The sequence below is a fragment of the Elephas maximus genome, chromosome 11 (genome assembly GCF_024166365.1).
Source record: "Elephas maximus indicus isolate mEleMax1 chromosome 11, mEleMax1 primary haplotype, whole genome shotgun sequence".
NCBI lineage: Eukaryota > Metazoa > Chordata > Mammalia > Proboscidea > Elephantidae > Elephas > Elephas maximus.
In genome coordinates, this window is record NC_064829.1 from 74,023,833 (window position 1) to 74,051,525 (window position 27,693).

The 27,693-nt window shown below is 39.2% G+C and overlaps 1 protein-coding gene across 2 annotated transcripts in view; it reads left to right on the top strand.

Moving 5' to 3' along the window:
- Nucleotides 1–27,693, top strand: part of CDH7 (cadherin 7) — a 151,168-nt gene that overhangs the window by 11,421 nt on the left and 112,054 nt on the right. For both annotated transcript variants that reach the window (XM_049900734.1, XM_049900733.1), the window contains exon 2: nt 769–1,181. In XM_049900734.1, the coding sequence (XP_049756691.1) occupies nt 972–1,181 (210 nt within the window). In that variant the 5' untranslated portion in view covers nt 769–971. The remainder of the gene's footprint in view (nt 1–768; nt 1,182–27,693) is intronic.

Here is a 27,693-nt window from a genome sequence, read left to right on the forward strand (position 1 = left end):
AATGAACTGGGCTCACAAATGCAGCTGAGTTTTCTCACCCCTCTGAAGATCAGTCTAATCCAATTCCATTCATCTTTATGGAGGACCTACTATGTACAAGGCATACCACAAGATGGCCAAGAAATGTTAGTGGAATAGCAAATAACTGCAGTAAAAAACATAACCTAACCTGCCACACAGCATACATGATGATAAGTTTGAAGGATGGAAATTGGAAACCACAGAGCTTTTCAGTTGATCAGAATCAAATCAGAATACATCAAAACAGCTGGTGTTCAGTGACTCAGACTTAGCTGGTTTTAAATCACCTCCTTGTACTTCTTTATTTCTCTTGTACAGTTTCACAGAAGAGATTTAAATCAGCATAGGTCCCTCCCATTTGATTAAATCCGTGTTTTGAGCTGCTTTGCTTTCATAATCTAATACTAATGAACAAAACTGTAATACAAAAGAAATAAAAGGCCTGCATTAAAATTATTTTTTAAATGCTGTTCCTTTGTGTTAAATAAACCATATGCTCAAATAGAATGCTCTTGAAGAAACACACAATTTTAGTGTCGTATTATGGAATGAGGAAAATTCTCTATCAGCAGTATTTCTGTAATTTATAGATATGACAACATTGTCATTTTCAACCTCAGAATACCATTGATATTTTCATGGTTATACAAATCATGATGTCTCGGGCAAACCAGTGGTAGCGATTAAAAGCTAAACATTCCCATGTATTTTGGTTTCTGACACTAGCCCTTCTCTTTGTCCTGATAGGTACCTGTTACACCATTCCTTGGCGAAGGCTACTCAGCAGTAGTGACCTCTTCCAGTCCAACACTGTACAAATTATTATCTCTGGACTCCCAGCTGACACCCTGCCGGAGGCAAGAGCTACTAAGCCAACTGGAACTGTGCCTTTTCTCTTGTCAAGGTTTTTTTCTTACACAGGAAAAAGAAAGAAAAAGAAAAAAAAAAAGATGAAGTTGGGCAAAGTGGAGTTCTGCCATTTTCTGCAGCTAATAGCTCTTTTCCTGTGTTTTTCTGGGATGAGCCAAGCAGAACTCTCCAGGTCCAGCTCAAAACCCTACTTCCAGTCAGGAAGGTCTCGGACCAAGCGCAGCTGGGTATGGAATCAGTTCTTTGTGCTGGAGGAGTACATGGGTTCCGACCCCCTCTATGTAGGAAAGGTAGGGCATTTGGCCTTTCGAAGTTGCAAATGATTATTGTCAATGTCTATAGTTGGATGGAGAATTACTAATTTTTGTTTTGTGGGTGAAAAACACAGAACTGTCACTCCTGTGAACTAGTTTGCATAGTTTGTAGCATTTGCCACTCTGCAGTTTCAATGTAGGTATTATCCAGTACCAAAACCCACTGCCATGGAGTCCGTTCTGACTCATAGCCACCCTGTAGGACAGAGTAGAACTGTCCCTATAGGGTTTCCAAGGAGCGGCTGGTAGATTGGAGCGGCCGACCTTTTGGTTAGCAGCTGAGCTCTTTACCATCGTGCTGCCGGGGCTCCAGGACAGTGAAGCCACAATTTAGTGAGTGAGGCTTTATTTCTTGAAACTAAAGATTCTACAGGTGCCTAGTTACCATGATGGCAGCACATGGGTAAAACTTTTACTTTCAAGATTATAACAAGGATATTCACTAGTAAATGAAGAGGAGTGGGTTCTTGTGGCCAGTTGATTTTTTAGCTCCTTTTTGTGGGTGCCACATAAGTGAATGATACCCGTACTAAGTCTATGCTTATCTGTCCTTCCCTGATACTTGAAGTTTCAAAACTGTACAATGAAATTTCTGAGCCATTGGCTGTATAACGTAAGAAATTCAAGCCCACTTTTTTCAGTGGTCTTGTTTCATCTTTTTTTTTTTTTTTAATCTTATTTGCTTTTTTTCTTTTCCTTTTGGCTAAAAATATGTGAAGTGAATTAGAAGCTGTATTAGACCAATGGTGGGCAGTTTGTGGTCTATAATGAAGGCATTTGTTTGGTGGCTAGTGGTAGCCAAATTTAGATTGTTTTTTCACAGCTTCCTTCTGTTTGAATATTTGGGCAGGGGGTTTCCATTGGGTGCATGGTCTTTCCCCCACCATCCTCGCATCATGTTGCCAGTCCTAGTCTATTGCAGGTTCAATTCTTTTCAGATTTTTAAAGATTTCCGGAAGTTTTCATTTTGGTGCTGACCACAGGCAGAGGTTTGCAAAGTCAAGTGCATCGCGAGAAACCTATACCTCTGCATTTCTGCTGTTGACTTGGTCAGTTTTATGCTTCCGTTCCTGATAAACCGAGACACAGCAAATTGGTGAATTTATCTATGAATGAATTTTTCAACTTTGAATGATTGAGGAAGAACCTCTGCTATTTATTCCATGGGTCTACCCTCCCCCCCACCTTAATTAAGGGTGAAAAATACATTGATGGGCATCTACATAAACCAAGGTAATCTTTATTGTGTTTATTATCACTTCCCTGTAGTGCTTCTGTATTTTACAAATGCCGATTGATAGTATAGTGTAAAAAGAGGAATTTGAATAGGTTGAAGGGTGCTAGGGATATGGATTGGGATTTTTTTTAGCCTCGTTACAGCACTTTCCTGTCCTAAAAAGAGTATGTAAGAACACAAGCATTATTTGTGAGTTTTTTTTTTCATTATCTGTTCTGTTTTCATCTATGATGTATACTGTATATGTGCTAAATTTCTCTCATTCTCATTTCATTTGGTTTTTCTTTTATTTTGTAAAAAAAAGGCGAGAGCAGTATTTATAATGTAACATTACTGACTAAATATCCAGCTTACTTTCATTCATTTTTGATGGACATTGAACAAACTCATCAATCAATCTTCAACAGGCGAATCTACAATATTCAGCTAAGCAACAAACTGTCAGTAGTTATTACGTGAAATGATACCTCTGTGAGAATGTAAAACTTTCTAAAGACAATGAAAAAATTCCTATTAACTTGGTTTTAAATGGAGTTGCTTGGGACAAGGTTGACATTTCAAAAGTAAATATAGTTGTGTGTGTTTTTTTAATACTTTTTTTAAAATTTATAATCTTCACATAATAATTCACAACAATTATATGCTAATAATCCTTGCACTTCAATTTAAGATCATAAGTATGTATGCCTCTGGGTTCCTTAAATTCCAAAAGCATATAAAATTATTGGCCAATGTGGTTACCTTTCTAAGAGACTCTGTGTGGTGTCCTGATTAGATAACATGGGGTAGTGTGTGCTTCCCTTCAGAGAAGACCTCTTAGCAGATTTTATGTGACAAGCAGGTGAGCTTGGATATATCTTTTGCATGTTGTATATTGAGAGTTCCACTTAACAGTTCACAGTAAAATACTCAAGATGAAAGTGGGTTAAAAAACACTTAACTTGACGAAAACACAAAAGGCCAGTAAAATAATTCAAGATGAAGAGAGAATTTATAGACAAGAGAGACAAATGAAAGACCTTAAAAAAGCAATCTATACTTGCCTGGAACAAGGTGGCAGAGAGCTTCACTATTTTAGATTTTATAGATTGGATGTTGAAATTCTTCTATTTAAATTTGTGCTCTGAGTAAGCAAGAATGTAAGAGTAATTTTGACTTCAGTACATTTTGGATCGTTTGCGTACGTAGAATAGATGTGTTTTCCTTTCTTTGTCTAGTGAAGGGAGGTGATGGCTATGACCTGAAGTGTTTTATAGGACGGAGAGAACTAAGGTGGTAAACGAGCATGTGGAAGAATGGTAGGTGGGTAATCATGGGAAGACAAGAAGAAACCTAGTCATTACTTTTCACAGAGGTGTATTTAACCCCTGCCAGTTAGACTGCCATGTCTTTGGTCTGCCTGACAGAATCTAACTATTTCAGTAATTTGGAAAATGTGAGCGATGGCTTCAGTATGCTGTATAGCATAATTTGATCACATGACCGATATGTACAGCGTGTGCTAGGTTGACTTCAGTTTTATTGCTGGCTCTGCCACTTCCTACCAGTTATCTAGGGTTGGGCAAGTTGGCCAGTATTACTCAATTTTCATTTCCTCATCTGTAAAATGGGACTAATGATATCTATACTTGAAGTCTGTTCCTGAGAATTAATGAGATCAAAATATTTGGAACATACATTCAGGTGAGCTAGATATAACCATTCTATTCATCTATTTCATTATATATGTAAGTTATAAATTATAGTTTGGGAAATCTATTGTGATATGTCAAAATTTAGAAATATAGTATGTCTTTTTATATTTGTATATAATTAAACTATGGCAAAAATATGGTTAGGGTGTGAATGATTTAATCCTTAAACATCGGAACTTAAAATGTCAGGGAAAACATGTCTAAGTCTTCTTAAACCTTCTAATTTGAGGATTTGGATGGTATGGATGGCTGGTGGCCAAGGTGAAGTAAATGTACAGTAGATAGAATTTGGCCATGAAGATATTGAGGTCAAAGAAGACAATATACAATATGGCTTCTGTTCTTATTGTTTTAACCTGTCAAAGTAGAACAGCCTGTTGAACCCTCCCCGAAAGAAACCCCAAGCCACAGACTCCTGGCTTGGTTAGACTTTGATGGTGTGATCATTGTCACTGGTATCCCTCCTGTTCCCTTGTTGATGAACTGCAGACTTTAAGTGTGTGGTCTTAAGGAAAGAGTCAATTGACAATATTCCGAATGCTTTAAAGAGTAATAATGCACTGGTACCTAAGTGTATCGTTCTTAATTCCTGCCATGCCTGCTCTCTCATCCTTCTACAGGGAGAAGGAAATGGTAAGCCCTTTCTTTTTTCCCTGTGACTTTTTGTCACCACTGAACTGGCTGTTTGTAGTGCATGGGATGTGACGTTTCCAGCCATCTCATTGCTTCTCAGGGAACTTTTCACCCAGCTGTTCCCTCACCTCGGCGTTTCTCACTTAATGTCTCCTAACCATCTGACAAAAAAATCCATCTCCAAAACCACCCAGCCTCTGTTCCAGGTATTAAGTGTTTTCATCTCTCCTAACCATAATGGGCTGCCAGCCGATCCCTGCACTCTAGGCCATTACTTTCATTGAAATTCCTGCTGCGGGCCTCTTCCAGAGCCTGCTTCCTGAGCTGTGAACATCACTCTTGCTTTCTGCTACTCCTCTTTCTTCCCTACTCATTCAGGGTGAATTTGTACCTATTACCCCGGCTGAAATCAAATCCACAGAAATGCAGTGCGGGAATCACTTTGCTTTAAATCTAAACTTGCTTGAAAGCGTTGCTGAGCATTTTCGATGCATTTAATTACACCTCAGCTCTCTCTGTCACCAAGGGATTCTCCATCTCCTGATGTCTAAAGGTACGCGCAGTGTTCCAGAAAGGAAATCTCCATCTTTCAAATAGGTCTTGTTCAAAGACTGAGTTACCAATTAGATTCTTTAATTGGGTGCATTTATGTTCAGTACCCAAACCAAAAATCAAACCCAGTGCCGACGAGTCGATTCCGACTTATAGCGACCCTGTAGGACAGAGTAGAACCGCCCCCATAGAGTTTCCAAGGAGCGCCTGGCAGATTTGAACTGCCGACCCTTTGGTTAGCAGCCGTAGCACTTAACCACTATGCCATCAGGGTTTTCATGTCCAGTACACAAAAGGAAAATGAAGAATCCCAAGTATTAATTACTTAGGGAAGTCCATCATAGTAAAATGTATATTTTATAGATTTTGGAGAGAAAAAACATTCAAAACAGTGAAAGCGTCCTCTAAAGTATGATCACCTAAATCTGATCAAATCTCAGGAGAAAGCAAATGCGGTCTGGTTTCTCTAGCTATGTGTAGGAAACCCATTTTTATATATTATCTTTCTAACCATAGTTAATTTGCAAAGGCCCTTGTTCTTGTTAGTTTGCTGATAGAAGTATGGAACTCCCGGTGGCATCAAAGCAGTGGTTCACTAAAGTTGGTGTCATCCAGTGCGGTAATTCATGGTGTCACGCCTTCTCCCATGCTAATGACCATAGTGTCATAACTAAAATGCCAGAAATTTTGACAAGATCAGCAACTGTAAAAAAACATGGGCAAGAACAAAACCAACAGCAAATTCTAGTAGCCCTGCAGATGAAACCATATGATTTGAAGCATCAACGTAATTGAGTAATAAGGGCAGCTCTGACCAGAGTACATTAGAAGCTTCAAAAAGGAAATTACCATAGAGTTTTACCCTTGTGGGTATATTGATAGATGTAAGCTGGGCTTATGCAAAATGTTTTTGTTATGACTAACTATGGGGATATTTTAATAAAAAATGATACATTTCTGCTGAAACACTGCACAAACATTTTACAGTCATTTTGGTGTCACCTCCACTGAGTGTCACCTGGTGTGGTCTGCACCCGCACCTCCTGGTCACGACACTGCATCAAAGGGAATGTGGGCATGGATCACCTCTGTGGGATTCAAAGAAATTCTGATTTTTGGAAATACTTTTGGGCATTTATTTTTAGCTCTTGCAATATTCCAATGTAACTGCAAAGTATTAATCGATGTATTTTCTCCACATAAAATCTGCAATTCTGAATTTTTGTTTTGTTTCCTTTTTACCATATAGAACATAAAATATGTCCAATTTTCCCTCTAAAATGTAGAAACTTCCTATAAATGCAGTTTAATATTGCTTATTTTCTCTTCCAAGTTACCGTAGGTTAGAAATGAAGATTATAATTACCAAATTTTTTATTAGGTGGAACTACAAAGTGAAAAGTTGGAGGGAGAAGGTATAGTTTTATAGCCAAGTCAGATAGTCTAGACTGGGCTCTGAATTTTCTGATTATTATCTGTGTTGATCAAACTCATTTAAAAGTGCTGTCTTCTTTTGTGTGTTTGTGTTTATATGCACTCTACTTGTCACCTGTTTGGTGATAGAGGCAGCAAACATAACAAATAAAATCCAGTCTAAACTAGTTGTGTTCTTACATTTCTTTTATCTTGAGTTTTAAGTGCAAAAGATAAGATATGAACTAGACCAGTGACCTTGGACTTTCTTTGTTAATGCATTGTAATTGCTTTGACAAGCTTTATATGCAGTGCTCCTTGATACAGAGTAAGGGAAGCTGCAGGAGTCTCTTTGACTCACCAAGATAGATGGCAGACTCAGGCAGCTGCCCCCTTGCTGAGCCTTTGCTGGGTTAAGCACATACAGAATAGGCAACAGCTATATAAATGAAATTTTGCCCTGATAGTTTTGCATGGTTTATATTGATATACGTCGCAGGATGCTCACCAGAGAGAAACAGTAGTTTGTAGAAATGTGCTTAAATTTGTACCCCGCAATGCTCTGTTGTACGCTTCTAAGCCTTCCATCTTTTCTTCCTTCCTCTTTCCCTCTTTACTTTTCTCCTTTATATACTTTCCAAGTACAGCGGTAGGTCTGGGTCGGAATCGACTTGATGATGCTGGGTTTTTGGTTTACAGTGGTAGAATTCTTGGTCTGTTATGGTTTTGCTTCACTGGCCATGACTAAATGGTTTGAACTGGTTCAAAGCCCCGCTTACACTGTAGGGCAGAGTCTTCTAAAGCTATATTGGGAGAAGCCTTCTGTATTAGAAACATCAGTAAGCAGAAACCATACCTTGTAGTTGCAAGTCTCTCATTACTTTGAACAAGGCTCTAAAACCTAATACGTTTCAGTTTCCTCATCTGTAAAATGGAGATCAAGTAGGTAAAATATTAAGACTCTTTATTTTGAAATAATTTCAGATTTATAAATAAGTTACAATGTATTATACCCTTCTCTTAGCTTCTCCAGATTTTAATATCTTAAATGACTACACAGTTATTTAAACTAGGAAATTATCGTTGGTATAATACTGTTTACTAATCTGCAGAATGATTCAAAATGTCTCCATTTAATGGTAATAAAGTACTCTTTCCGGTGAGGAGCCAACCCTGGACCACACCTTTTATCTTGTCTTCTTAGTCTTTTCCAGGCTGGGCTAGTTTTTTAGTCTGTCATTCTTGGCCAATAATGTAGTAGAATCTCTCACAGTCAGGGCCTGGCTGTTGCTTCTTCCTAATGCATGCTTTTCAGGTTATGCATTTTCGGCACGAATTTGACAGAAGTGATGTTGTGCCTTGTCTTAGTTATCTAGTGCTGCTGTAACACAAATACCACGAGTGGATGGCTTCAACAAACAGAAGTTTATTCCCTCACAGTCCAGCAGGCCAGAAGTCCAAATTCAGGGCACCAGCTCCAGGAGAAGGCTTTCTCTCTCTTCTGTAGGCTCTGAGGGAGAGGGTCCTTGTCATCAGTTCCACCCCCATTACTTCCTCCCCCTCCACCACCGAGAAGCTTCTCAGCTCAGGGACCCCGGGTCCAAAGGACGAGCTATTATCCTGGCTCTTGTTTCTTGATGGTATGAGGTCCCCCTATCTCTTTGCTCACTTCTCTCTCTTATATCTCAGAAAAGAATAATTTAAAACTCAATCTAATTTTGTAGATTGAGTCCTGCCTCATTAACATAACTGTCACTAATCCCATGTCATTAATATCATAGGACTAGGACTTAACAACACATAGGAAAATCAAATCAGATGACAAAATGGTAGACAGTCATGCAATACTGGGCATCATGGCATAGCCAAACTGATAACAGGTATTTTTGGGGTACACAGTTCAACCCATGACATGCCCTTCTCAGTGCATCATATCAGCTGATAAGACTCATTCTTAGTTATGTTCATTTTGGTCACTTGGTTCAGGCAGTGTCTGCTGGGATCTTTCCTTCACTGAAAAAACATAGGTGAAAGTTGGGGAGCCTTGAAAGAGGTATAAAATTATCTAAACCATCATTATGGATTGGGATAAACACTGAAGCTGGTTTCAAGGTGGAGCCCTGGCGGCGCAGTGGTTAAGTGTTCTGCTGCTAACCAAAATGTCGGCAGTTGGAATCCACCAGCTGCTCCTTGGAAACCCTATGGGACAGTTCTACTCTGTCCTGTAGAGTAGCTATGAATCAGAATCGACTCGATGGCGATGGGTTTGGTTTTTTGAGTTTGGTTTCAGGGGATGTGAGCGATCGCTCTAGGGTTCATTGTTCATTTTTAGGATGAGGGAGGAGTGGGTTCTTCTGAAATGTACCCCTAATTTAAATCTACAGTACTACTAGATAATGTCTATAATTGCATGGGGTTATCGATCTTGTTTCTTAAAAGCACATCAATATGAGATGTCTCAGGAAAACTGATTTTGTTTTTTCTTCTGAATCAGACAATAATATCCTCTGTAGTCTAGAATTCCAAGAAAGCTGCCTACTGCTCCAGAATTAAAAAGAAGAGCTTTTTTTCTCCTTTTTGCTTACAAAATGTAACAAACTTTTATGTTATCAGATTGTGCCACAGATACTTAACGTTCATAATTATAAGCAAAACATTGCCTTGGAAAATAATAGACTCTGAGAGTGGTACGAGGTAAAAGAAATAGCACAATGCAATCTGATGTTTTCAATTTTAATATATTCACAAGACAGTTGAGATCTAACCAATGAATAGAATTATATTTAATGTTTGAAAAGATTTAGTAATGACAGCTTTTCCTAATGATCCTTTTTAGAACCTGTAATATTTCTGTTTCATAGTCAATACTGATTAAAAATCTTCAGAAAAGCCTTATGAATTAGAAAGGAGGCGTTCTTACATCGGTGACGAGTTAATAGATACATTTGGAAGTTAAACGAGTCGAGTAAGGGACCAACCATTAGAGCTACAGTTAAGAGTTAGAAAACCACATCTGGGTACTTATAGCAAAGAATTACCTTTTTTCAAAGCCTGAGTTTTTAGAACAATTCAACCTAAAATTAATTTGTCATAAAGCTAGCCAGTCACATTCTGAGGAATGATAAAGCCTCCATATCTAAATGCGTTTGAGTTCATAAGAAATCGATGAATGAATTGCAGGTAATTTCTGACAATAGTTAATATATTCTGCAGTTTACCAGTGGCAAGGAAAGGTTCACATAGTAATTAAAAATGCCTGGAAAGAATAGTTTCACTGAGGGTTTGGACAATTTTACTAAATGATTTCCTGGAAAGGATTGTTGTGAGATTACAAAATTGCGTATTAGCTGTGTGGCCTCAAGATTATTGCTTATTCTTTTTGAACCTTAGTTTCCTTGTGTGTAAAATGGAGATGAAAAACCTGTTGCTGTTGAGTCGTTTCGGACTCCTAGCGACCCTACAGGCCAGAGGAAAACTGCCCCATAGAGTTTCCAAGGAGCGGCTCATGGATTCGAACTGCCAACCTTTTGATTAGCAGCCAGGCTCTTAACCTCTGCGTCACCAGGACTCCAAAATGGAGAGAGTGATGATAAATACCTTATTGAGTTGTTGAGAAGAGCAAGTGAAATAAGGCAGAGTGCTCAGGACATGGTCAGCATTCAAGTAATGCCAAATCTTGCTGTGATCACTGTGGTAAGCAGAGTTGTTCTTAGTTGCTGTCAGGTCGATTCTGACTCATGGTGACCCCATGTGTGCAGAGTAGAACTGCTCCATAGGGCTTTCAAGGCTGTGACCTTTGGAAGCAGATTGCCAGGCCTGTCTTCTGAGGCACCTCTGGATGGATTCAGACAGCCAACCTCTTGGCTAATAGTTGAACACTTAATCATTTGTGCTATTCAAGGACTCTGGTAGGCAGAGTATTACCTTACATGTAGAGTATTACCTTACATGGTAGAAGGGACTTTGCAGATGGGATTAAGATTAAGGATTTTGAGATTGGGAGATTATCCTGGATTAATCAGGCTAGGTCAGTCTAACCCCATGAGTCCTGTGGGAGAAGGAGAGGGGATTGGGGAAGAATGGCCAGAGATGTAGTGTTACTTGCCCTGAGGTGGAGGAGGGGGCCACAGACCAAGACCTATGGGCAGCCTCTAGAAGCTGGAAAAGGCAGGGAAAGGGATTCTCTCCAAGAGCCTCTAGAAAGAGCACAGCCCTGCCAATGCCTTGATTTCAACCTAGTGAGATCTGTATATATATTCAACAAAGAATAGACACATGCAGGGCTTTGAAACCATGACAGATTGAAAATTATTTTCTATCTTAAGCATTACATACTAAAACCAAAACCAAACCAGTTGACATCAAGTCAATTCCTACTCATAAAATTTAACAAATTTTGAAACCGAATGTGGTTGCTAGAATAATAAACAATGGTAATAATGAAGAAGTTAAAACGGCACTGGGCCAGGACACATAAAAATTAGAAATGAATTCTAGAACAGAAGTTTTCAGAATAGAGTATACAAAAAGAACAAAGTCTTGTGTCTGGGATGAAAGTATTAGGATTTTTGTTTAATTAAAAAAAATCTCATCCTTTAAAAAATTCTGTTTCTCGGTATTCGAAATACACTTCTGCACCCAAGAAGTTTTAACTTTCAACAGAGATTCGCTTAGCCTACCTCCACCCTGCCGCTTATGGCTTACCGTTTCAATATAAGGGAAGGTCTTAACTGTTGTTGGTTGCCATGGAGTCAATTTCAACTCATGGAGACCCTGTGGGAAGGTCTAAACACACCCTGATAAGTAAGAGCTAACCGGTTGTCCTCGAGTCCGCTCCAATACATGGCAGACCCACCTATGTCAGAGGAGAACTCTGCTCCGTAGGGTTTTCAGTGGCTGATTTCTCAGAAATAAATTGTCAAGCCTTTCTTCTGAGGTGCCTCTGAGTGGACTTGAACCTCCAACCTTTCTGTTAGCAGCTGAGCTCGCTAACCCTTTGCACTACCCAGGTACCTCTAATAACAGCTCCACCCAGTGCTGTCAAATCAATTCCGACTCATAGCGACTCTAGGACAGAGTAGAACTGCCTCATAGGGTAATAAGAGCTAGGAGAGAGGGAATGGCAATGAAAATGCTCATGTTTACCTCAGCGTGATACAGATCTCCGGCTATCGACCTTCTGAGGCCAAGAGCCCGAAAATAACCTTCTGGCCTGCCTCCAAGGAAAAAAAAAAAGTTTTTTTTTTTTTTTAAAAAGAGAGAACCCAAAAGGTATGGGGGGAGTAAAAGACAGCATATGAGGCTATCTACATTTCTAGTTGGGCAGGAACCCTCGTCTTGTGTAAGATAAATGCAGAAGGGTAATTTCTCAAGATGGGACTGTGTTATAGGAATGATAGTTAAAGTACCAGAACCAAAATGATTAACATCCTCCCAGCCAGCTTTGTATGTAAACAGTGCCCAATTATCTGATAAGAATGGTGCTTTTAGAATGTTTACTTACCTCCTTAGTTAAAATGCTGTCATGTTTCAAGGTATTTAACTGAAAACATAAAATCAAGATTTGGACAACAAATATATAATGTGCGACAGATGTGAGTCTGAGAGATTTGTGATGATCACAGATTAGTTGAACTCTGCTAAAATTAGATTTTTCTGATGGGTCCACATTGGAGCGGAATATGGGTGGAAAGTGGTTATACATTCTACACTTCGTTCTTTGAAATGAAGAAGAAGGAAGATAAAAATTGGCATCTGGTTTTTTATAACATGTCTGAGGAGCTCAGTTCTGTATCTCACAGCCTCTCCATGCTGGACATAGTTCACATCATTTTGTCAGCCAAATTGTAACAAAGCCAAGCTTAGGTGTTTAACTGGTATGTTTTGCTTGTTGAAGAGAAACATACTGGTGAGTTCTAGCCATTTGGATTCAATTTAATTATATCCTAAGAAAAAGCCATCAGCCGTGAAACATATTACTGAGGAAATAGATGAGTATGATCACATTGCTCTAGCAGATAGTATAATTTTTAACACTGAGCTTAGACATTAGTTATGTAAGGAAATACAGAGCAATGTGTAAAATGAAAGCAAGTTGTGGATTCGATACACAATCTGGGCAAAATGTGTTGTATAAAAATTAGTATTGAATGATGAAACAATAGCTTACATCATGAAATGGAAATTGAAAGTACCAGTTTTATGACATAGGCTGTGTTATCTTTTTGGTTGGTTGTTGCAGCACCTGCAGAGAGATGCTACCTGTGGCAGAACGGCTGGGTTCAGTGAATTTGGGAGTGTAGTTGTGCAGTGTAATGATCTGAAACAAGACTGTTTTTCCCATTGATTAGATCATTTGTTGGAAACGTGAGTACAATTGATGATGGAAAACATATATGAGGGAGTGGGAATTCAGGGTTAGGTTTGGAGGGGCAAGTGCATTTTGTTTCAGATCCAGGAAAGATTTCACAGTGGATGTTTATAATCAAAAACATAGGAAACTAGGGTCTACTGATTAATATCCTGAAATATATATATTTTTTTCAGTGCTAGCCGTGGTAGCACAGTGGTTAAAAGCTTGGCTGCTAACCACAAGATTGGCAGTTCAAACCCACCATCCGCTCCTTGGAAACCCTGTGGGGCAGTTCTATTCTGTCCTATAGGGTTGCTATGAGTTGGAGTCGACTCAACGGCTGTATCTTTTGGTACTCTCTTCACACTGTCTCTGACTTCTTTTTTATGCTTAAGTTTGATTTCTCTGTGAATTCTGGGCACACTGATACAGCATTTCATTTTAAACTTTCTACCCAGAGCTGAAGAATGTGTGGAAATAATGTAGGCTTTGAGGAGCAAACAGCTTAAGCTACTTCCCAGGCTTTGATAGTCATGCAATAACTCTCTTACATTTTTCAAAGTAACGAGTTCTCTTAGAGTTTAGCAAAAACCTTAAAATATTTTGTATAATTCTGGTCATGAGATATATATTAATATCATATAATGACTTTATCAAATTGCATAAGCATCCTTAATATTGAAAGTATTATATGAATGTCAAATGTTTTCATCAAAGAGAAAAATAATATATTCTTATCATTTTTTAATATTAGAGCTGCTTTGGGGCTTTAAAGCTCCTTTCATTATTTTCCGAATTCAGGGATTCCTTTTACAATATCCCTAATGGGTAATAAGGCAGCCCCAGGTCTAATTCTTAGTAGGGGCAAGAGGTTGTGTTGTAGTGGAAATGCAGGGTCCAGTGTCACGTGATCTGGATTTGTAGTCTGCCCCCACCACTTAGTAATGGTGTGAACTCAAGCAAATAATGTTTTTCTCATTTCATTCACTAATAAAATTGGAACAGTAATGCTCTCCTCAGAAGGCTGTTATAAAAAGAAAGACAGAATACATATGAAACACTTTCTAAAGTATAAAAGGAAGACAGTGTGTTTCCAAAACTTGGTAGTGTCTATGCTACATGTCTGTCAGTCTGGTGGCTTGTGAGTGCTGTGGTGCTGGAAGCTATGCCTCAGTTTCAAATTCCAGCAGGGTCACCCATGGTAGACAGGTTTCAGCAGAGCTTACAGACTAAGACAGAGTAGGATGTCGATCATGTGAAAGCTGGACAATGACAAAGGAAGACTGAAAGATAATTGACTCATTTGAACTATGGTGGTGGCAAAGAATATTGAATATACCGTGAGCTGCCAGAAGAACAAACAAATCATTCCTGGAGGAAGTACAGCCGGAACGCTCCTTAGAAGCGAAGATGGTAAGACTGTCTTGCTCACTTTGGACACATCATCAGGAAAGACCAGTGGCTAGAAAAGGACATCATTTTTGGTAAAGTGGAAGGTCAACAAAACTGAGGGAAACCCTCCATGAGATGGATTGGCATCATAGCTTCAACAGTTGTGAGAATGGCACAGGACCAGGCAGTGTTTTGTTCTGTTATACATAAGGTCACCACAAGTCAGAGTTAACTTGCAAGGCAACTAACAACAACAACAGTGAGTTTCCTAAGGAAAGGAATCTTGTCCGGTCCAAGCAGAATGCCCAGATGTACTCATGTGATTCTCTTCAAGTGCATGACAAGCTCAACATATCGTGGGGCACTGGGAACGTTGTGGAAACCCTGGTGGCATAGTAGTTTAGAGCTACGGCTGCTAACCAAAAGGCCAGCAGTTTGAATCCACCAGGTGCTCCTTGGAAATTCTATGGGGCAGTTCTGCTTTGTCCTATAGGGTCACTATGAATCGGAATCAACTCAATGGCAACAGGTTTTGATTTGATCTTACAATAGTTTAGAACCCCTGGTGGCACAATGGAGCCCTGGTGATGCAGTGGTTAAGAGTTCGGCTACTAACCAAAAGGTCGGCAGTTTGAATCCACCAGCTGCTCCTTGGAAACCCTAGGGAGCAGTTCTGCTCTGTTCTATAGGGTCACTATAAGTCAGAATTGACTCGATGGCAATGGATTTGTTTTTTGTTTTAGTGGCACAGTGGTTAAGCGCTCAGCTGCTAACCAAAAGGTTGGCAGTTCAAATCCACCAGCTGCTCTGCGGGAGAAAGATGTGACAGTCTCCTTCCATAAAGATTACAGCCTCAGACACTTTATGGGTCAGTTCTGTTCTGTCCTATAGGGTTGCTGTGAGTTGGAATTGACTGCACGGCAGCGGGTTTGGTTTTGGTTTATTGCAGTATTTGAAAGCAGCAATTTTGCAGCCCGCCTCAATTTAAAATGAAAACTTGAAAAGATTAAATGACTCCTGATGTCTAGCATTTCGTATACGTCATGGTTTCCAGATCTCTCCTCCTGAGAGGTGCTTGTTTCTCTGTGTCCTAAAATATCAACCAGGATGAAACCCCAGTAACCTACAAGTGATCCAGTCTGTTCACAAAAATAAAAATTAGATTTTTTATCTCTCTTGATGTGAATTCTAGTCTTATTAACACACAATCTATGATTATGTTAGCTATTATTGTTATTTTTAACATTATCATCATCCCTGGTGGCTCAGTGGTTAAGAGCTATGACTGATAATTAAAAGGTCAGTAGTTCAAATCCGCCAGCCACTCCTTGGAAACCCTGTGGGGCATAGGGTTGCTGTGAGTTGGAATTGACTTGACGGCAATGGGTTTGGTTTTGGTTTATCACCTTTTGAGGGAAAAATGTAAGAAAAAATTAAAGTTTGATGCTACATATATATGGCCAAAAAATACCTAGTGAAATACGGTTTAAAAAAAAAGCTAAAATAAAATTGAATGTTACCAAAGAAAGCCAAAATCGATCTCTCCAAATATTCTTTTCTTCAGAATACAAAAGAATCTCTTTTCTTCATAGAAAACTCTGAGAGCTTTCTGTATCAATTGATGTTTGTTTCGCTTGCCCTTCCCTTCAGTTCTTTCAGTGTGCTCCTTTGGTTTTCAAGTTAAAACAGCCTTTGTCATATATCCTGTGTTCTGTATCCCATTAGAGAGGCAGCCTGTCACATGGGTAATACAACGTGCATCAGAGAGGCAGCGGCCATGTGTTTCCCATGCACTACGAAATCCGCGCGTCCACACGAGCACCGTGTCCTCAGGGCTGTCACTGGGAGTGTCTTGCACAGTGGAATCCCCAGCTTCCAGGAAGTGGTGTAGCCTGATACGTAGTTTGGGGGCCTAAGAGGCAGAGGTCTGGATTTGAAAGATGGTTATACCACCCTGATCCCCTAGGATCAGGGACCTTGTCACCCATATACTCCTGTAGTGGCCCAGCTCTGTTTTGAAATCTGCTGTAAACCCAACAGACGGAAATAAATAAAGGGAAAAGAGGTGAAGGGAAGGAGCTAGGTGGTTTCGTGCCTGTCTGGGATGTTCTATATATGACCAATCCTTTTCCCTCAAATGAAAAGCTTTCAGTTGGTTTCCTGATAAGGAAATTGTAGAAGAAGAAAGGAGCCAAAAAGCAAGAACTTTAGAAAGTAATGGGAGCTTTTTGGGGTTTTCTTGTTATTTTATCATAAGGAATTGGAAGATCTTATGCAATTTGCATTTTCGGCAATCATCTTTGCATCTATAATACTAACAGTGGTACAGATGGCAATGAATTTGTAGATTATGGCAGACATTGGGTGGAAGTTAGCCTCGTTGTTATGTCTTCATGTGGGTTCATTAATTAGGGAGAGAGATCTGAGTGTGAATCTCAGCATTACCACTTATTTGAAATTTTTCAGCTTAATCTCCATAAAGGCTTTAATAATAGGTTTTATGCAATGAAATTGTGAAGATTAAATTAGACAATATGTGCAAATTACTTCGTGTTTAATACATACAGAGCATTCATCAGGGCCAGGCTGTTATGGTTACTAATGATAAGCTTTACTCTATTTAATTGTTACTTCCTATAGCTGACCTGGTTCAGGGTTTTTTGTTTTTTAAAGCATGTTTTGAAAACAACCTATAATCCAGTGAAGGAATCCTGATAGCACAGTAGTTAAGTGCTTGGCTGCTCACTGAAAGGTTGGTAATTTGAATCCACTCAGTAGCTTCATGAGAGCAAGGCCTGGTGATCAGCTTCCATAAAATTTATAGTCTAGCAAACCTTGTGGGGGCAGTTGTACTCTGTCATGTGGGGTCACTATGAGTCAAAATTGACTCAACGGCGCCTAACAACAGCAACATAGTCTGAAGAGACAAAGGGGTGAACTCAAGTAGGTTCATGCCATGGAACACATTGAGGGCACAGGCAACTCCTGTATGCCTTGATCTCTCATCTGTCACAGAGGGTCAGTGTCTTGGTTATCTAGTGCTGCTATAACAGAAATACCACACGTGGATGGCTTTAACAAAGAGAAATTTATTTCCTCACAGTAGACTAAAAGTCCAAATTCAGGGTGTCAGCTCCAGGGGAAGGCTTTCTGTCTCTCTGTGCTCTGGAGGAAGGTCCTTGTTCTCAATCTCCCTCTAGTCGAGGAGCTTCTCAGGCTCAGGGACCCCAGGTCCAAAGGACGTGCTCTGCTCCCAGCACTACTTTCTTGGTGGTATGAGGTCCCTCTGTCTCTCTGCCCGCTTCTCTTTTTTATTTCTCCAGAGATTGCCTCAAGACACAATCCAATCTCGTAGATTGAGTCCTGCCTCACTAACAAAATTGCCGTCCATCCTCCCTCATTAACATCATACAGGCAGGATTTACAATGTACAGAAAAATCACACAATACAGGGAATCATGGCCTAGCTAAATAGACAAACACATGTTGGGGGAGACATAATTCAATCCGTGACAGTCAGTATGCCAGATCTCCGCATTCCACAAAGGTAGAGTCAGACCCAAATGAGTCTCCACTAAAGTGCTTTGAAATGTATAATATATTAAACCTTCTATAGGAGTTATTTTTAACTGGGAGAGCAGTTACTAGTTGTTTGGTGCCTTCGAGTTGATTCCGACCCATAGTGACCCTGTGCACAACAGAAGGAAACACTGCCCAGTCCTGCACCATCCTCACAATTGTTATGTTTGAGCCCATTCTAGCAGCCATTGTGTCAGTCCATCTCGAGGGTTTTCCTTTTTTTTGCTGACTCTCTATTTTACCAAGCATGATGTCCTTTTCCAGGGGCAATCCCTCCTGATAGCATGTCCAAAATGTGTGAGACAATCTCACCATCCTCTCTTCAAAGAAGCACTCGGACCATATTTCTTCCACGACAGACTGGTTCCACCATGCATCTGTCAGTTTGTCGTACTATGATGGCTTGTGTGTTGCTGTGTTACTGGAAGCTTTGCCACCGGTATTTCAAATACCAGCAGGGTCACCCTTGGTGGACAGGTTTCGGTGGAGCTTCCAGGCTAAGACTAGGAAAAAGGACCTGGCAGTCTACTTCTGAAAAAATTGGCCAGTGAAAATGTTATGAAGTGCCAGTTGTATTTATAAAAATTAGGGTACAAACAGAATTTATAACACAGTCTATTTTGCTAATTGTTGATGAGTAATACTTGGATATATACCTTAAAAGGACTTCGAGGATTCAGTTCAATTTTAATTGTTTATATAAGCAGAATCAAATCAGATTCAAAATTACATAGGCTAGCTTTTCAAACTCTATATTTGAAGAAAGCACAGGGCACACATACACAAAAAGTACTGTTTTATTCTCAAGTACTTTCCAAATCTAGAAAGCTAATGAAATCTTTGAGAGTTTCCCAAGAGGCAAAAGATCCCAGTGCCGTTAGGAGTCTTCTGAAGAAAAGCGGTGCTTAATGGAACTAGATAAATGGTAATTCCTTGTTAATCTCTCAGTTATTTTTTTTTAAGAGCATGCCTTAGGTCAGAACTTCATTTAGTCTGAAGTTTGGCTCAAACCTATTGCTAGGGTTTACCCACCCTACATGCCATTAAATTTTCTAATTCAGTTTAGTTCCTCAAGTGGTAGCATTTAAATATCTCCAGTCTAAGTTTTGGAAATTAATTGATTAATATCTCAGGAAGAGTGAAATTTTGACATTTTTTTTGGAAAAAACAAGGGTACCTATCATCTTGATGGAGCCATGGTGCCCCAGTGTTTAAGAGCTCAGGCTGCTAACCAAAAGGTCAGCAATTCGGATCCACCAGCGGCTCCTTGGAAACCCTACGGGGCAGTTCTGCTGTGTCCTGTAGGGCCGCTGTGAGTTGGGATCCACTTGATGGCAACAGGTTTGGTTTTTGGTATCATCTTGGTATAACTTTAAGACTTGTATAAACAGGCTTTTTTTTTTTCTCTTTTTCCTTTGTGTCATTGGAAAGACAAATGAGTAGAAACCAACTTTTTGGAAATTCTGATAGCTTTGCCAGTGTACGGAGGGAGGGGTATAGAGAGTTCTTGGGGGGAGGGATATTCCCAGGCTTCTAGGAATTGCCATTCATTGCAAAGGAGCCAGTTTGGGTAGGCAGGGATTCTAAAATATAATTAAAGATAAACCACAGGGAAAATGAAGGCCAGAGGTTTTTTTCCTCTCTCTCCCTTTTTTTTTCCTAAATGAAATAAAATGAAAGACAGGATGGTAAAATAAATCATCCAGAGGATACGTAATCCAAAAGGGGGAACCTTTCCTGAATGCAGTTCTACAATACAAAGCTGAAGGAAATGCCTCTGTAGCTAAGTAATCTTCATGCACAGAAAAAATCACCTCAGTTGGCTGTATCTCAATTAAAGCCATATGAGTTTTAGGGCAAATTCTATACATTTGAGCATGAAAATGCTCAGGGTTGCTTGATCAAATGTATGTTAAAATCACCCAGATGCTCATAGGAGATTTATGATTATATAGTCTTTATAGTGAAAAAAAAAAAAAAATTTTTTTTTTTTTTTTATAGTGAAAAGGAAAACCCTGTAGGCTAAGCTCTGGAGCAAATTTATCTATTCAAATGGATAAATTTAAATTTGCCCTGTATTCCTTCAGATGGACCCATCTGACTGACTAGAGAGAATACAGATCCCAGCGTTACAATGTGTTCATTACTCATGGATGCCATGATTTGTGGTAATCTGCTTTCTCCCATACCCCCTGCCGTAAATGAAATGAGGATTCTAATAAGAATGTATGCCTTCCTCCCCCACACCACCAAAGTATTATTCAGCTTTTTTAAAAATGTATAAGACTATGGTAATTACAAGTGTCACTTTTATTGGTTTTGTAACAATGTCTGCTTAAAGGGATTAAATTATTGACTCACTTATATCTCAGCTTTGATTATATCTCCTTGAAAAGAGTCATAAGCTGTTTAGTGATTTTAATCTGTATTTTTCAGGGAGTCCATGAGTTTGACTTTTATATTTACTTTAGGCTGATCTACAACAAATTACTAAATATCTAGGTGTCTGTGATCATTGTTTTTTATCAAGAACTGGTGCCAAGCTGATTCAGAAGCAGGTGACCTTGAATTTACACAGAATGGTGTATACATGATGGGCCAAGTTACAAAACCAAAACAGGAATAACTGCACAGAGAAAACATCCTTATTTTCATTCCCAGAGATGCATGCTGTCTTAGGCTGGGTTCTCTAGAGAAGTAAAACCAGAGATGTGTATATGTATATGCACGGGGGGAGGGGGACAGACAGAGATTGAGGAAATGGCTCATGCAGTTGTAAAGGCTGGAAAGTCCCTGGGTCAGGTGTCAGGCTGGAGGCTTCTCCTAACTCACGTAGCTGCAGGGGCCAGTGAATCCAAGATCCACAGGTCAGATGGCAGGCTGCTGGCTCAAGTACCAAGAATGGGAGGTCAGATGATAATGACCCAAATGCAGGACCCAGAGCCCAGCAAAAGCCAGTGAACTTTGCCAGAAAGTTCATACACACTGGATTTCCTCTCAACTGACTAGCTGCTCACAGCATATCTCATCACCTCCATGATCTCTTTATATCAGATCTCATCATGGAGGTAATTACATCATTACATAACTGCCAAACTACATCATAATTGCCAGCCAAGTTGACATGCAACCTTAACCATTACACATGCTGCTTACATTTTTTTCTACCACTAGAACTTGCACAAATCTGAGAGTAAACATCCCTTTAAATTCCATGTCCTGGGTGCCTCTGTCTTAAGAAGGCTTTCAGTTTGAGGGAAATCCAAGGACAGGATTGGCACTTGCCTGAAACTGAAAGTGAATTTCTGCTGAAATTTTTCACCCTTTAGGTGCCTTGCTTTCCTCACTGTCTTCCTGGTCTTCTGGCAGAAAGGCAAATTAGGAGATTTTTCTTCCGAAATCTCTTGACACTGATTCAGTTGCACTGGTTATAATCTTATGTCTACTTGAGTCACGTACGGCCCCTATCAGTGCTCTTTGGGAGTCAGTGGGGCTATAAAATACAAATAAGATGGTGTTGGGATCAGAAGAATCGCCATTTTTTTTCCAATGTTTTAGAAGGAACATCTGGTCGAACTTGAATTTGATTCCGTTTCCTGGGTATGCCATTGCCAATTTATCAGAACATTGACCCTGAATCTTCAGAAAGAAATATTTGATGGTCCTGTTTAGTGCCCTTCACTTAGATTGGCTCTGCTTTCCTTTCCTCCTGCTGCATATTTCAAATGTATTGAATTTTATGTCAACCACAGTCAGTAGATGATAAAAAATAGAGAAGAGAAAGATTGATTTAAATAAGAAATCAAACTAGCAACATTTATCACATATCTCTGAAATAACCTAAAAATACTTTGACCATACATGTAAATACCATGCAAATATATGCAAATGTACACAAGATGACTATTTTTATCCTAAGCATTTTATATATTTGAATGTGGTTTCCTGGTGCAAATATAGTTATTTGACTTGAGAAAAAATAGTCTTCCTGTTTACATTTTAGACATTTTAAAAGGAAATCTTAATATGATGGGGTGGCATTATAGAGTGTGTACAATTCAAGCCCTCTTTTACCTTTATCGGAAACCCTGGTAGTGTAGTGGTTAAGAGCTATGGCTGCTAACCAAAAGGTGGGCAGATCAGATCTACCAGGCGCTCCCTGGAAACCCTATGGGCAGTTCTACTCTGTCCTTTACGGTCACTATGAGTTGGAACCGACATGACAGCAACAGGTTTTTTTACCTATCACTTTATTTTCTCTTTTCCTTCTGTTCCTCTTTTCCTTACCCTTCCTACTTCATATTTTACTATATATTTCTGACACTTAAGAGACATAGCTACTATCTTAAATAGGGCAAAGGATCCTTCTGTTGAACTACCATGTTGGTTGATTTCTAATTGATGGTAGAAATGAAATTTGGGGATAATAAAGTATTTGAGTGCATCGAGTTTTTCTACTGGATGGATGATTGTGTTTTAATGTATTTTAGCAAAATGAGGATGCAGGAGTCATATTGGGACCATGATGCATGCACATTTTTGCATCCAAGTATGAGTCAACTAACCCACCAAAGAATAAACAAACCAGAGAAAGGTAGATTAGTAATCATGAAGATAAATTAACAGTAACATAATTCTAAAGCAAAAATAGCTATAGTTGAGAATTCTGAAAATCTCAAAACATCTTGATAATACAGCATCTTTTCTGAAAGCAGCAGAATTTTCCATATTTTTGTGTGTGCGTACGTGATGTAGGAGCTTGGCAGAAGTGCTGCATTGTTTCAGGGCAACCATATTTCTTAACAGAATGTTGAATCAGTTGTTGTTAGGTGCTATTGAGTTCATTATGACTCATAGCGACCCAGTGTACAAACACTACTTGAGCCTGCACCATCCTCACAATTGTTGTGCTTGATGCCATTGTTGCAGCCACTGTGTCAATCCATCTCATCGAGACCCTTCCTCTTTTTCGCTGGCCCTCTACCTTACCAAGCATGATGTCCTTCTCCAGGGACTGGTCCCTCCTGATAACACGTCCAAAGTACTTGAGATGAAGTTTCAGCATCCTTGCTTCCTGGGAGCACTCTGGTTGTACTCCTTCCAAGACAGACTTGTTCATTCTTCTGGCAATCCATGATATGTTCAGTATTTTTCACCAACACCATAATTCAAAGGCATCAGTTCTTCTTTGGCCTTCCTTATTCATTGCCCAGCTTTCCATGCATATGAGGTGATTGAAAATATCATGGCTTGGTCTGGCCCACCTTAGTCCTCAAAGTGACATCTTTGCTTTTTAGCACTTTAAAGAGGTCTTTTGCAGCAGAGTTGCCCAATGCAGTATGTCGTTTTATTTCTTGACTGCTGCTTCCAAGAGCATTAATTGTGGATCCAAGTAAAATGAAACCCTTGACAATGGCAATCTTTCCTCCATTTATTATGGTGTTCTTATTGGTCCAGTTGTGAAGATTTTTGTTTTGTGTTGAGATATAATCCATACTGAAGGCTGTAGTCTTTGTTCTTCATCAGTAAGTTCTTCAAATCCTCTTCACTTTCAACCAGCAAGGTTGTATCATCTGCGTATTGCAGTTTGTTAATGAGACTTCTGCCAATCCTGATGCCATGTTCTTCTACATATAGTCCAGCTTCTCGGATTATTTGCTTAGCATACAGATTGAATAGGTATGGTGAAACTACACAGCCTTGATGCACACCTTTCCTGACTTTAAACCATGCAGTATCCCCTTGTTCTGCTTGAATGACTGCCTCTTGATCTGTATATAGGTTCCTCATGAGCACAATTAAGCATTCTGGAATTCCCATTCTTCGCAATGTTACCCATAATTTGTTATGATCCGTGGAGTTGAATGCCTTTGCGTAGTCAATAAAACATGGGTAAACATCTTTCTGGTATTCTCTGCTTTCAGCCAAGAACCATCTGACATCAGCAATGATATCTCTCGTTCCACATGCTCTTCTGTATCCTGTTTGAATTTTTGGCAGTTCCCTGTCGACGTACTGCTGCAACCTTTTTTTGAGTTGTCTTCAGCAAAATTTTACTTCTGGGTCATATTAGTGATATTGTTCAATAGTTTTTGCATTCATTTGAATCACCTTTCTTTGGAATTGGCACAAATGTGGATATCTTCCAGTTTGTTGGCCAGGTAGTGCTATCTTCCCAATTTCTTGCCATGAACAAGTGAGTGCTTCCAGGATTGCATCTATTTGTTGAAGCCTCTCAGTTGTTACTCCATCAATTCCTGGAGCCTTGTTTTTTGTCAGTGCCTTCAGTGCAGCTCGGACTTCTTCCTTCAGTACTGCCTGCTCTTGTTCATGTGCTACCTTCTTTTTGGTACAGTGGCTCTGTATTCCTTCCATCTTCTTTTGATGCTGTGCATCATTCAATATTTTGTCCATTGAATTCCTCAATATTGAATCAGTGTCCTCTATAAATGATAATTGCATCCTATTTTATTTTTTGAAAGCCAAATTTTAGTCAGGTATAGCAGTAACCGTTAGTGGTTCAGAGAAACAAATCTATGGAAATAGTGACTCATCTGCTGATATTTAATCAAGAGGACCTGGGTAGGCTGAAGAAAGCACCTTGAAGATCACTGACTTAGAATCTGCATAGAGTGCTCACAAGTGTTTGATGCCATATTTTATCATTCTTGCCTTATTGATGGAAGTCCTGAGCAAAGCCCATTAACGAGCATTGGTAGCTGCTGAAGATGGAGAAAGATGACTAGAATATAATGACACTTATATCCTGGAAAGGGGACACAGATTAAAAGAAAGAAAGAAAAATAATGTATTAGATACCAATAAATTAAACTGGGAAAAATAAGTCAGAGAATAGTAAAAAAAAAAAAAAAAAAAAGTAATAAAGAGTGTCAAAATAGAGGCTATTCATTTTAAAAAGATTTTCAGGCTCACAGAAAGTTATTTTTTTCTTTTTTAAAGACCAGAAGCAGTTATAAGAATGAATCAAGTGGACACCTGGGGAAAGTCAAGTCCAGGCAGAGGAAATAGCTGAAGCAGAAGTCTTAGGTGGTAGTGGACTGATGTGTTTGAAGAACAGCCAAAAGACCAGAGTACCTGGTTTGCAGTGAGTCCAGACCAGATGAGAGCAGGGAGGCAAGGAGAGCCAAATGGTCATTATGTTGGTCAGTTCTTTGACCCTTTATGTAATTTCTGTTAGTGAATTGTTCTTTGATATAATTACATTGGATTGTGGTTGAAAGATGTTGTATCTGCAGTAGAGATATCGCCCATAACCTTGTTCATTGCATTCCACAGTATTGTATTTATAAGCTCCTTGGGAAAAATCATTAGATGGCCTTAATATCAGAAATCATTGTATTTTGTGCTTAATTTTTAAATCTCTAAATTTCCTATTTTGCCAGAAAGCTTAGCACTTAATTCGATGCCCGGTGACAATAGCAAGTGTTAAGTTCAGGTAGACTCTGAGTCCCCCTTCTTCCTAAATCTTTTCTGTGTCTCTACACTTCCCTTTTCTAACACTGCCCTTGCTGTTCATTTGTACTATCTTAGGGTATTTTAGTATCCTCATAAGCCATCATAACTCCCTTCTGGAACAAGATATTCTGTAAATAGATGGAGAAATAAATAATCAAGAAATTATACTTATGATTTTTCATGATATTTATAGCAACTACAGACAAATAGTTAATGGCTTTTGTATTACTACTTATTTAACTAGTAAGTTTGTTAATTTATTGCAACAGTCCAGTTGCAAAACAATACATTTCAACTATGTTTTTACTGTGTCCAACATCTAGTATAATTTTTATGAAATTGAGAATTATGTCTATAAATCAAGCATATGTGTTGTATGTGTTGTATACATTGATATTGTAATGGATATGGATATTGATATTTGTACTGGGTAATTCTCAGACCAAGAGAACAAATATATAGTTCTTTATAGAAACAGCATGAAAACTGGATTATGTCCTTAGAATTTTCTGACAGTCTGGAAGAGAAGATTATATACAGTGTTAAGGGCAACTTAGTAAAAACATGTCTGATTAAAATGGTAGTGTACCATTCACTTTGTCATTATTGAGGCAAAGGCTGTTAATTTATCAACCACATTCTCTCCAAAATACTTATTTGTAGAACACGTATTAGCAATAAATTCTTGGCCAGTATTCCAAAGGATTTATTGTTAATGTATCTTCTACAAGTAGGTATTTGGTAGAGAATGTGATTGATAAATTAACAGCCTTTGCCTAAACAATTCTAAACTACAGCCATACCACCCTGAACTCACCCAATCTTTTCTGATGGATCCCTTCTGACCTTGGAAGCTAAACAGGGTCAACCTTGTTAGCATTTGGATGGGAGACTGCCTGGGAATTTGGGTGCTGTAGGCATTTAAGGAGCCCTGGTAGCACAGTGGTAAAAGCACTCTGCTGCTAACCGAAAGATCAGTGGTCCAAACCTATCAGCCGCTCCATGGGAGAAAGATGTGGCAATCTGTTTCCATAAAGAGCAGAGTCTTGGAAACTGTATGGGGCAGCTCTACTCTCTCCTACAGGGTCACTATGAGTTGGATTTGATTTGATGGCAGTGGGCTTGGGTTTTTGGGTATTCCAAAACATCCCTCACCCAATGTAGTAGACATTATATATGTAGGAGGAAACCTAAATTCTAAAAAAAAAGAATAACACTAAATTACAAGACAATGAAAATATATATAATGCTGTTTATGGAACTTAATATATACCATTTTCCTAGTGTCATTATCTTTGGAATTCATTTTCCACGTCATGGAGGGAGTGTTGGAGCCCTGGCGGCACAGAGGTTAAGAGCTCAGCTGCTAACAAAAATATTGGCAGCTCGAATCCACTAGCCACTTCATGGAAACCCTATAGGGTAGTTCTGCTCTGTCCTGTAGGGTCACCATGAGTCGGAATTGACAAGACGGCAATGCGTTTATTAATTTTATTGTGATTTCTATATTGTCTTAAGAAGAAACATGAACATTATCATTGTAAAACACTTTTCATTTGGAAGAATAACTTTCTACAGAAGAAAGTAAATATAATGAAATAAAACTTTTTAATACAAGAAATAAAAAATTGTAATCATAAATACAGCAGCAGAATTTTTTTTTTTTTTTTTTTTTTTATAATAACTTTTATTAAGCTTCAAGTGAACGTTTACAAATCCAATCAGTCTGTCACATATAAGTTTACATACATCTCACTCCCTACTCCCACTTACTCTCCCCGTCTTGAGTCAGCCCTTTCAGTCTCTCCTTTCTTGACAATTTTGCCGGCTTCCCTCTCTCTCTATCCTCCCATCCCCCCTCCAGACAAGAGTTGCCAACACAATCTCAAGTGTACACCTGATATAATTAGCTCACTCTTCATCAGCGTCTCTCTCCCACCCGCTGACCAGTCCCTTTCATGTCTGATGAGTTGTCTTCAGGGATGGTTCCTGTCCTGTGTCAACAGAAGGTCTGGAGAGCATGACCGCCGGGATTCCTCCAGTCTCAGTCAGACCATTAAGTTTGGTCTTCTTATGAGAATTTGGGGTCTGCATCCCACTGCTCTCCTGCTCCCTCAGGGGTCCTCTGCTGAGCTCCCTGTCAGGGCAGTCATCGATTGT